Source organism: Schistocerca gregaria, chromosome 7 (genome assembly GCF_023897955.1).
Source record: "Schistocerca gregaria isolate iqSchGreg1 chromosome 7, iqSchGreg1.2, whole genome shotgun sequence".
NCBI lineage: Eukaryota > Metazoa > Arthropoda > Insecta > Orthoptera > Acrididae > Schistocerca > Schistocerca gregaria.
In genome coordinates this window covers 198,887,556-198,899,786 of record NC_064926.1, presented here as the reverse complement: position 1 = coordinate 198,899,786, position 12,231 = coordinate 198,887,556, and the positions used below count along the sequence as shown (strand labels likewise).

General features: G+C 39.8%; 1 protein-coding gene across 3 annotated transcripts in view; it reads right to left on the bottom strand.

The window, feature by feature from the left end:
* LOC126281938 (THO complex subunit 2) overlaps positions 1-12,231 on the bottom strand; it is a 292,749-nt gene that overhangs the window by 152,891 nt on the left and 127,627 nt on the right. For all 3 annotated transcript variants that reach the window (XM_049981284.1, XM_049981285.1, XM_049981286.1), the window contains exon 17: positions 5,281-5,565. In XM_049981284.1, coding sequence (XP_049837241.1) covers positions 5,281-5,565 — 285 coding nt within the window. The remainder of the gene's footprint in view (positions 1-5,280; positions 5,566-12,231) is intronic.

Here is a 12,231-nt window from a genome sequence, read left to right as displayed (position 1 = left end):
CGCTTTTTGGTCTTAAGTGTGCAGTGCAGTGCACTCAAACAACATTCTTATAGCGCACATCACTGTATTTCACTCTGTGGAACTCAATATGTCCTGTAGTGCCTATCCTGCTCCCAGTCGGTCGTTTTGACATTCTGCCCAACCCCTTGCAATTAATACTGGAGAGGATTATTTGTAACCAGGAGAACAAGTACTCTTCAGAAAATCTGGATTCTTTATTCGTCAAACATTCTGCTACGTGAAAAATGGAAATGTCGTCGTCTAAAACTGAAAAAGCTGTTAACACAAATAGTACCCAAGACTGGTGCGGTTTCCCGATCTGATTACGTCTGTTTTGTCACTGTATGCCGGATAAAACAAAATAGGCCTTTCTAATATTGCAGCAATTTTAAAACGCACCAAATAAGTGACACTGTTTTGGTAATAATGATCATTTTTATAATACGACAAAATAATTCACAAAGTACCAATACGAAATACCTATTTGGCCTACTACAAGCAAAAAGCTTTACGTTACGAAATGGTTTCACATTTTATTCATGCGCTCCACTTTCTCATCCACGAAACCGATAAACAGAACGACATTTTTGTATAAATTTGGAATCGTCATATTCTTCCATAATTTGTATGATATCCCCGTTTCTTCTCCTTCATCGTTCGAACAAACAGTCTTATCATCACTAATTCTGTAACTATTCCTACACTGTCAAAACTCATTCACTGGTTAACTTTACTACCCCTGCCACAATCACCGGTTTAGTTATCCAGAGATTATTCTCCAGTTCGTCGTTATTACGAGTTCGTACAATGCATTTCCTACACTATTTCCAGAATGGAACTTAAACGACTGCTAGCCAGGGACTGCAACTGGCCCTGTCTAGTGAAGTAATCTGGGCAAAAATTTTCTGTCAAAATTTCACTTTCTTGGAAACACCGAGAAGATAATACGTAATCTTTCTTACCTGTTATTCCTGTTAGTCGTTTATTTCCACTCTGGTAATCAGAATCTATGGATTTCGCTAGTAATTACAACAATGCTGAACATTCGCTAACCAAATCAACCACGTATACAAGCAGCACTTGGCATTCTCCAGTTCGATTTTATTCCGCTCAGCTCGTAAAGCCCCATCCCGTTTTGTCTGCAGGAATGTTTGTTTCTAGATGTGACGACGATTCCCCTGGCAGAGGCATCACGTACAATACGCACGCATTCAAAAATCAACCTATAATTCATTCAGAAATCCACTTAGAATGTGTTCAAAAACCAGCAGTGGTGCGTTTCAAAATCATACAAATAATCGACAGACTGACGTATGCTGGATGCTAGGTGCTTTGTGAAACAAGGATTTTTTTTCCCCCAAGAATATGAATTTGCCCCCTCCCCCCTGAAATAGCTGCCTGGTTCAGATATCCTGGTTGGCCCTCACCCCCCTCTAGATCCAGGCCTGCTGTGCACGCGTGAATCTGACAGCTTGGGCGCACCAGTAAAATTTTTCATGGTACCATGTGGCTGGTTGCTGCTACTGCTACTTACATAGCCAACAGCCACATTTCTGTAGCCAGAAGGGGGAAAAGGTACTAAAAAGCCTTTGACACATTCTGCTTTTGGCAGACACTTGTACGAGCACTCAGTTATTTTATATGGTGCATTTCCTTTGCAATTTCAGTTTTATTTTCGTTTTTATCTCTCGTTCATGTTTCAACGCTGCAGTATTGATCTGCATTAGCGGGATACAGTAATATCGTTTAGTTAGAGTATTGGTTCTTACCAGTCAAAATCACAAAGAATTAACTGAAAACTTAATATACGAAAAATTCCTGGAATTCTAAAAAATTCTTGGGTTTTTCCCAGTTTTCTCCCGGCTGAAAAAATTCCCGGGTTATTCCCTGATCTCCCAGTTGTCCCGGGTCGTAGACACCCTGTTTATCTTCTTGTATGGCTGCAGAGTCTTCTGTACAAAGACCTGCCTGCCTCCCTTCTGTTATCCCTCCCTACCTCCCACAGATCAGGCAGCTGTTTTCAAGTATCAATAATTACTCATGCCATGGCCATGGGAGTGTGCATTTGAGAGTCAGTGTGGTTGTTGTACAAATTAGTCTACTATTGCTACAAGAAGAGCTAGTGCTCGAAAGCTAGAGTGAATGACGTTTTGTTTTGTGTATTTCTGTGCTCCATTCATCGATCCACTGTGGGTGACTGGTTGCCTTTCCCTTATTTCATGTATTGTTCCATCCTGGAATTTATATTATTATTATTATTAATGAAGTAAATAAAATAGAAAGAAACTTCCACATGGGAAAAACATATTAAAAACAAAGTTTCCAAGACTTACCAAGCGGGAAAGCGCTGGTAGACATGAACAATAAAATAACACACAAACACACACACAAAATTACGAGCTTTCGCAACTGGCGGTTGCTTCGTCAGGAAAGAGGGAAGGAGAAGGAAAGATGAAAGGATGTGGGTTTTAAGGGAGAGGGTAAGGAGCCATTCCAATCCCGGGAGCGGAAAGATTTACCTTAGGGGGAAAAAAGGATAGGTATATACTCGCACACACACAAACATATCCATCCATACATATACAGACACAACCACACATATTATTATTATTATTATTATTATTGTTATTATTATTTATTTCTTTTCTCAGACGTTATGTCTGGTCAAAAATGGAAAGTTATGCGGACCTTGATCAAGCCTGACTTTCTTTTAACTGTACAGTATATGTTATATTGCATTTAGGAACTTTCGGGTAATTGAACATGTATCAATAATTATGGATTTCTGAAGTTGTATATATAAGTTTGGATGTAGCTGTATTGCATTGATGTACTGGTGGATACTGTGTGGTATGACTCCTGTAGTTGACTGTGTAATTGGTTTAATGTCAACTTTATCCTGATGCCACATATCCTTGACTTTCTCAGCCAGTTGGATGTATTTTTCAGTTTTTTCTCCTGTTTTCTTTTGTATATTTGTTGTATTGGGAATGGATATTTCGATTAGTTGTGTTAATTTCTTCTTTTTATTGGTGAGTATGATGTCAGGTTTGTTATGTGGTGTTGTTTTATCTGTTATAATGGTTCTGTTTCAGTATAATTTGTATTCATCATTCTCCAGTACATTTTGTGGTGCATACTTGTATGTGGGAACGTGTTGTTTTATAAGTTTATGTTGTAAGGCAAGCTGTTGATGTATTATTTTTGCTACATTGTCATGTCTTCTGGGGTATTCTGTATTTGCTAGTATTGTATATCCACATGTGATGTGATCTACTGTTTCTATTTGTTGTTTGCAAAGTCTGCATTTATCTGTTGTGGCATTGGGATCTTTAATAATATGCTTGCTGTAATATCTGATGTTTATTGTTTGATCCTGTACTGCAATCATGAATTCTTCTGTCTCACTGTATATATTGCGTTTTCTTAGCCATGTGTTAGATGCGTCTTGATCGATGTGTGGCTGTGTTAGATGATACGGGTACTTGACATGTAGTGTTTTCTTTTCCCAATTTACTTTCTTCATATCTGTTTATGTTATGTGATCTAAAGGGTTGTAGAAGTGGTTATGAAATTGCAGTGGTGTAGCCGATGTATTTATGTGAGTGATTGCTTTGCGTATTTTGCTAGTTTCTGCTCGTTCTAGAAAGAATTTTCTTAAATTGTCTACCTGTCCATAATGTAAGGTTTTTATGTCGGTAAATCCCCTTCCTACTTCCTTTCTGCTTAATGCGAATCTTTCTATTGCTGAATGTATGTGATGTATTCTATATTTGTGGCATTGTGATCGTGCAAGTGTATTGAGTGCTTCTAGGTCTGTGTTACTCCATTTTACTACTCTAAATGAGTAGTCAATATTGGTATAGCATGTAAGTATTTATAGCTTTTGTCTTATTTCTTGCTGTCAATTCTGTTTTCAGTATTTTTGTTAGTCTTTGTCTATATTTTACTTTTAGTTCTTCTTTAATATTTGTATTTGTATTATCTGTTTTGTCCATCGCTTCTATGCAGTTGCTCTGGTTATCCAATATGTAATCTTCTTGTTTAGTGTGTTTTCCCTGGACCGTCCTATTTTTCTTACATTTGGCTGTTCCAAAAGCCATATTTATATCATTGTTGAATACTTCTGTTATCTTTAGTAATTGGTTGAGTTGTTGATTTGTTGCTGCCAGTAGTTTTAGATCATCCATGTATAGCAAATGTGTGATTTTGTGTTGGTACGTTCCAGTAATATTGTATCCATAATTTGTATTATTTAGCATGTTGGATAGTGGGTTCAGAGCAAGGCAGAACCAGAAAGGACGTAACGAGTCTCCTTGGTATATTCCACACTTAATCTGTATTGGCTGTGATGTGATATTATTTGAATTTGTTTGGATATTAAGTGTGATTTTCCAATTTTTGATTACTAATTATTATTATTATTATATGTATAGTTATCTTTTTATACTGTACTATTAATTTTTACTGGCTGTATGCTAATAGTGAGCAAATTACTGACTAACACAATATGCTTAATTTACTTTCAAAATATCAATTAAATATTCAAGTGAATCATTATTGATGCTTATTGGCATTACTTTCCTAACATATGCATGTACAAAGCCTTATACATCTTTGATAACATCAGAAATGTTTTGTGTTGTCATAGTCTAAATAATGTTCATTGTTAATAAGAGTGACTTTAGGACAGAAGGGAAAAAAGGGGGGGGGGGGGGGTGACATAAGCTTTTATTCCTTCAATATTCAGGTGACTGCAGTATATTTAAGGCCTTGCAGGCAATAATTCTACATGTCCGCACTGTGTGGACTCCAACAACAACATGGTTACAAATCATTATTTATACAGGAAAGTTTTATTCCCTAACATATCTTATCCTTTTATATGAGATTTATATCCTGATATCACTGTTCAGTAATTTTCTAATTTGTTGCATGGTCCTGTGACAATGAACTGAGTGCCAGATCTTAATTGTTGCTCAACCGGATGTCTTTATCCCAGTTTATTGAGATTCTATTGTCTTGATTCCGATTTCATACGAAGTTAAGCCAGAGAATTTGACAAGTGCAGTCTTTAAGATATTGTATGTGAAGGAGAACCAATACTCCAGACAGACAATCACAAAAACGTCTTCTCAATAAGATCGCTAAACCATAAACACACAACTGAAGGTGTGTTCAAACATGAAAGACATGTAGCAACTAAGTTAAGGGTCCAAACAAAGAAATCCATTGCAACTTTTGTTATGTAAGAAATTATCAAAACCCAACACAACATACCATATCTTTTGAATCCAAGGCTGCTTGTGACAACTGTCGAATCTTACTGATCTCACGCTGGTAGCTCTCGACAGGAACGAACAAGTCATACATTGTAAGGGACCAGAATGTGACGAGGAATTGAGGAGAAATATCTTCCCACACTTTTACTGGATGTAATGGTTTCACAGATGCCACAATTGGTCCCATTATCTCACTCACTGCTTCACAATACTTTTGATGTTTCTGTGATGCAGACATCTTTTTACCATTTGGATCTGCTTTTCGTAATGCTTCAAATCGTAACTGAAAAAAATCAACAAGAAGAAAATGTGAAAAATGTCAAGCTGCATCAGACAGAATTGTGTATTATATAGATACTCCAATAAGACACTTGGCAAAGTGACATATGAAACTAGTTAAATAAGTAGAAATGAAGTGACTGGCTGGTACTGCCTGCTTTTTGGTCACTGTCAAGTTTTGTTTAGCATATGTTTTTCTGTGAAATATATCAAGATATCAGAAAACAAGACTATTTTGAACTCACCACACGCATTCCAACAATCTTTAACTCCACTATCACTGTTGCTTTTGTAGCCATGAATGCACTAAATACAGTTTTGTTTGATAAATTTAAGTTAGCAACAAATGGAAACCAGTCAATACTAGTTAACATCACTGTCTTCTATTAAGTCAGTTACAGGTGAAGTTACAATATTATTAAAAGGATTGTTGCTACTCAATATAGCGGAGATGCTGAGTCACAGAAAGGCACAACAGAAAGACAGTTACAAAATAAGCTTTAGGTCAACAAGGCCTTTGTCAAAAATAGATCACACACACACACACACACACACACACACACACACACACACACACACACACACACACACACACCATAGTCTCTGACAGCTGAAGTGTCGTGCACACACATGTGTGAGTTACATTTGCAAAAATGTGGTTGATCCCCCCCGAAAGCTTATTTTGTGACAGTCCTTTTGTTGTGCCTATCTGAGACTCAGCATCACTGCTATACTGTGAGTAACTACCCTTTTCATAATATAAAGTCAGCTTACAGTGAATAATATTGTATTTACCACTTTAACTAATAAAATATGTGGTCCATCTTAGGTGATGGGGGACAGAGCTGCAGAGAAATAGATAGAGTGACAGGGAAGAGGGGGGGGGGGGGGGGAAGGAAGGGGGAGGGAGAGAGAGATGAGGAAGGGAGAGGGAGTGAGGGGGGAGTGCAGTTGAAGACATCATTAATAAAAATCATATTTTGCAATATAAATGCATGTCACCCCAGAAGCATTTAAAAATAATTTATTAGTCTTAACTTAAAATTATTCATACAAAGCCATATAATCACCCATAATTAAAATTCTTGAAACTAAAGTAGTTCATACTGAAGAAGTGAAGATGACTCATGTAACACAGGCAGGTGAGATAACTAATCTTGTAAGATTTCAACAGTAAGCAGCATAGCAGAACTGGACCCAAGTGTAATACCTACATCACAACATTAGTACCTGATAAAATAGTAAGATTTAATATCTCATTGGTTTTTAGACCATCAGCAACAGAAACAAGAATTATCAGGAAATCATCTTTTGTCCTTCCAAAGGAATCCTAATCTGCACTTTAAATGATTCATGAAAACCACACATAAACCTACATCTGGATCAAGGAATGAACTCCACTTTCAACTATGAGTTCACCCCCTTCACCACTACACAAATTTGTTCAGCTATAACTGGAATAACAAACAGTGGTAAGTTCAGGTTAGAACATCAACAATTACGAAAATGATAGATTTATACAAACCATAAAGATGACATGGTGAGTTGCACACAGGTACAACAAAAAGACTATTAAACACTAAGCTTTCGGGCAAAGCCCTCTATAGAAAAGAGAGGAAAAACAAACAAACAAACACACACACACACACACACACACACACACACACACACACAGATAGAGGGAGGGAGAGAGAGAAGCAGGCAAACCTCACACCCACAGGACACAGGTCTGCTACCTCTGGTCGCTCTGTAACTGTTACGCTGAATGAAAGCAGCACTCTGGAGTGGAGCTGCGAATGGGGAAGGATAGCAGGGTATGGGTGTGTGGAGAGAACAATGCCTTCTGTGGCCCTCCTTCCTCCCTCTTAAATACCCCCATGGTCACCTTCCAGGAATTCTTTACCTCTTATCTCGTCTCATAACCCTTCCCAAAGACCCTTTCTAAAAACACCAACCTTTCAGCCGAAGAAAGAAAGCAATACACAGTCTACAAACTGATCCTCACCTTATCACCCTACCTGCAGACAAAGGTTCCACTACTGTTGTTAGGAATCGGTGTGACTATCTTGCGGAATGCCTCTGCAAATTGCCTGACTCATCCATCTATAAAATCTGCCAGAATGATCTCATCCCAGTTCAACATAACCTCCAATCCCTGCTTAAAGCCTTAGGGTCTTAACACATCCTCTCTCCAAATCCATTTCCCTTCTCATCTCCATGACACCCCACACAGCCATGTTTTACATGCTCCCCAAATCCCACAAACTGAACAATCCAGGACCCCCCCCCCCCCCCCCCCTTGTAACTGGTTATTGTTCCCCCACTGGAAGAATTTTGGCCCTCACTGAGCAACACCATCAACCAATTGCCCTACATTTATAGCTTCCAATATCAATAATACCAACCATTTCCTTCACTGACTGTCCGCTATCCTCAGACCTTTACCTCCTGCATCCCTATTTGTCACTGCTGAGACTACTTCCCTAACCACCAACATCCCTCATGCCCATGGTCTCGCTGCCATTGAACACTACCTCTCCCAACATCCTTCAGACTCCAAACCCACTACATCACTCCTCAGAGACCACACTATATCACACAAATACCTTCCCTTTGAGGGGAAGGTATACATACAAACCCAGGGAACAGCCATGTGCACCAACATGGCATTCGCCTTATGCCTACCTGCTTCTGGGCCACCTGGAGGAAACTTGGCCTCTAAAAAAACCCCAAACCCCTGGTCTGATTCCGATTTTCTGATGACATCTTCACAGTCTGAACTTTGCATAAAGACACCCCATTTCATTCCTTCTAAACATCAAAAGCTTCTATCCCATCCATTTCACATGGTTCTCCTCAAACTAATGTGCCAACTTAATGGATGTTGATTCGGTCTTCCTCTCTGATGGCTCTGTCCGCATTTCTATCCGTATTAAACCCATCAACCACCAACAGCACTTGTATGCCAAGAGCTGCCAACCCTTCCACAACAAAAAATTCTTCCTATACAGCCTAGCCAACCAAAAACCGTGTATCTGCAGTGACAAGAACTCCCTTGCCCAGTATGCTGATGGTCTCAAAAAGGCCTTCACAGACCAGAATTTCCATCAAAAGATTTCCCTTGCCATATCTCCTCACACTCACAATCCTCCCATTACCCCCAAGAACCAGCTACTAAAGAGTGCGACCTTCGCCACCTAGTCCGCAGCTTGTGGTCTCGTGGTAGCTTTCTCGGTTCCTAAGCACGGGGTCCCTGGTTCGATTCCTGGCAGAGTCAGGGATTTTCACCTGTCTCAGGATGACTGGGTCATGTTGTGTTGTCTTCTTCATCATCATCATCATCATTATCATTCATCCCCATTATGGTCGGAGGGAGGTAATAGCAAATCACCTCCACTAGGACCTTGCCTAGTACAGCAGTGCAGGTCTCACACATCATCCCCTATGCTCTGTCGAGGAGTATGGGACTTCATCATCTTCATCATCATCATCATCATCATCATCCGTCACCCAATACCACCCTGGACTGGAACAACTGATCCACATCCTTTGCCAGGGCTTTCATTACCTATCACCATGCCCTGAAATGAAGGACACACTTTCCAATATCCGGGGCTTTCATTACCTATCACCATGCCCTGAAATGAAGGACACACTTTCCAATATCCTTCCCATCCCTCCTAAAGTGGTTTTCCGTGACTGATCCAACCTCCACAACATCCTAGTCCCTCCCTATGTCACTTCCCAACCCCAACCTCTTGACACAGGAATCATATCTCTGTGGATGAACCAGGTACAAGATCTCTCCAATCCACCCACCCAACACTTCCTATCCCATTCCTATCACAGGCTTATCCTATCCCATCAGAAGCCAGGCCAACTGTGTAAAACAGCCATGACATATACCAGTTCTGCTGCAATCATTGCACAGCCTTTTATATTGGTATGACTACCAACCAGCTCTCTACCATGATGAACAGCCACCATCAAACTGTGGCCAAGAGCAAAGTATACCACCCAGTGGCACAACATGCAGCTGAACATAACATGCTCGATTTCAATGGCTGCTTCACAACTCAGGACTTGTGGGTGTCCTTTTCTCCACCAGCTTTCCTGAACTGCACAGTTGAAAGTTATTCTCACAACACATCTCCGCTTCTGAAATTATCCTGGCCTCAACCTATGGTAACCTACTGCCCCACACCCTCCAGTCACAGTTTCTGCCTACCTTTGTCCTATCACCTCCTTCTAATTCATGTCCTCACACCCTCATTATGTGACACACTCTGGCAACACACCGATCAGTCTTTTCCCCTCTCTGCTCCTCTCCCTTTTCATTTCCCACTCCCCTTTCCCTCCCCCAATGCTGCACCTGGCAGTCTTATCCTGATGCCTTGTAGTCCCTGCCTGCTCTGGCAGACTGCATTCTGCTCTCGCCCCACCTGTTCCATACTATCCCTCCTCCTTCCCTGCCCCACACGAGATTGCTGTTTCTGTTCAACACAACAGCTGCAATCTGGCCAGAGCACTCAAGACATTTTTCTCATTTATTTTCTGAAGAAGGATTCAGCGACAAGCTTTGTGCCTAATAGTCTTTCATTGCGCCTGTCTGCAACTCAACACGTCATATTTACGGTGAGTAGTAATCTATCTTTTTAATAACTGTTTGTAACTGGAATAATAATAAAATAATGAAATGCACAATGTTATATATGTGCTTGTGAAGCAAATATCCGTGAGTGCCCAGCATGCCTTAGCAATGAATTTCGTATCAGAATGGGCAACTCATTGTATTTCAGAGAGATTGATTTCTCAGCAATGTGAGGAACAGAGAATACTCTGTCAAACAGGTTGCTAGCTGGCCTGTTGCAGCTGAACTGCGTGATGGTTTTGGGAGTATGTAGTACAGTAAGGAACACCTGTTGAGAAGGCAGTCCCAGAATGGCCATCGGACAAGTTAATATTATCACTGTTACATGTGAACAGATGCACAGCTCAATAAATTTAGATACCATTCAAATGTAGAGCTGTTACTGTTTTGTCATGTTATTGTGATAATTTATGTGGCTTATCTTTCCCATTCTTTATACACAGTTCCATTCATACAGCTCGTTCTGGTTACAATTAATTTCATTTGGGAATCTGTATAATTGCGCTAGCTCTATGATAGGTATTTATTATGGATTATTAAACCAAACAATGCAAGAAGAACATGTGGTGGAAATGATTGTGTGGCATTGATGGGCATTTCATGACAAATCTTTCGATGATATCCTGATAAGGTAGTTGCTGAAGGCTTCATGCACTCTTGACAACCAAACATGTTTCACTCAACAGTTTCTTTAGATTTTTTTTTTTAGAGTGGCTACCGTATTTACTCGAATCTAAGCCGCACTTTTTTTCCGGTTTTTGTAAACTAAAAAATCGCCTGCAGCTTAGAGTCGAGTGCAAAGCAAGTAGAAGTTCTGAAAAATGTTGGTAGGTGCTGCCACAACTAACTTATGTAGCACTACACAGGCATGCTTTGTAGGCACAAAGATAAATACTGGCACCTCTGAAAGACAAGATTTTTTTCTCCGCCCCGAGTTTCGACGACTGCGTTTTCATACATTATCCAACGAAGTAAATACAAATTCCGTATTGTTCATCTTCGAATGTAGCAGAATTTCAATGTAGTATGAAAATCCGACTAGGAAGACTGTTTGGGATATTTGTCAATGTGGCAAACTCTACGATCTGAATTTTTTCCTATCTGTGAGAAGAGATGGTTGCTAATAGGAACCTGATGAAATGTGAATCACATGCAGTATTCTCCTCACCATAAGAATAATACAAATTTAAACATTTTGCCATGTATTCTTTCGTGTTTGCTGCTATCACATTTAAATCCTGTATGCATAATAAACTATGAAACTAGAGTGAGACACCAGCAAACGCGGAAGAATATACATATTGTGTCATGTTTATATTCGTATTATGCTTATGCCTAATAGTGATACAGTTAGAAATGAAGCACGGCAACTGACTAGATTTTTAAATCTAAGATGACACTAATTTCTGTGCAGAATTTGATGTACTGAAGAAGCGGCCACAAAGAGTTTTGAAACGGAGAAAAATTTTCACCTAACTCTCGTTCAGAACATGTTCTATCATACGCAGTCTATAATTTGGTTCTTGTTGATCATTATCAAAAAATGCAGCTGTGTAAGTAACAACAAATAGCAGTCTCTTGCCATTGTTTCGCTAATGAGACGAGTCCTCTCTTTCTTTTTCTTTTTTTTTATTGTATGTGGCGGTAGCGCACACAAAACCAAGCCATGCCCCGAGCGGAGACAGGCCTTAAACACGCACTATCAGACTGCGACAAACACAGTACAGTAATGCATTTTCAGCTTAGAGTGACGTAAACACCTACAACAAAGACTACGGCGCTTATCAGATCAAAGAAAAATAAGCAATCAATTCTAACCAGACGAAGCACGTGAAAAAGGAAGAGTACCCGTATAAATACGGACGGAGCACCTGACGCATAGCAATGGCTACCTGGCAAAGCTTAACTGCTAAGCTTACAACTCGAACCAAACTACTGTAGCGGTATCGCCATTCATTCGATCTAAATTGTGTTTCATATTACAATGGACCAACTTTGTTTCGATTTGGAGGTGCGGCC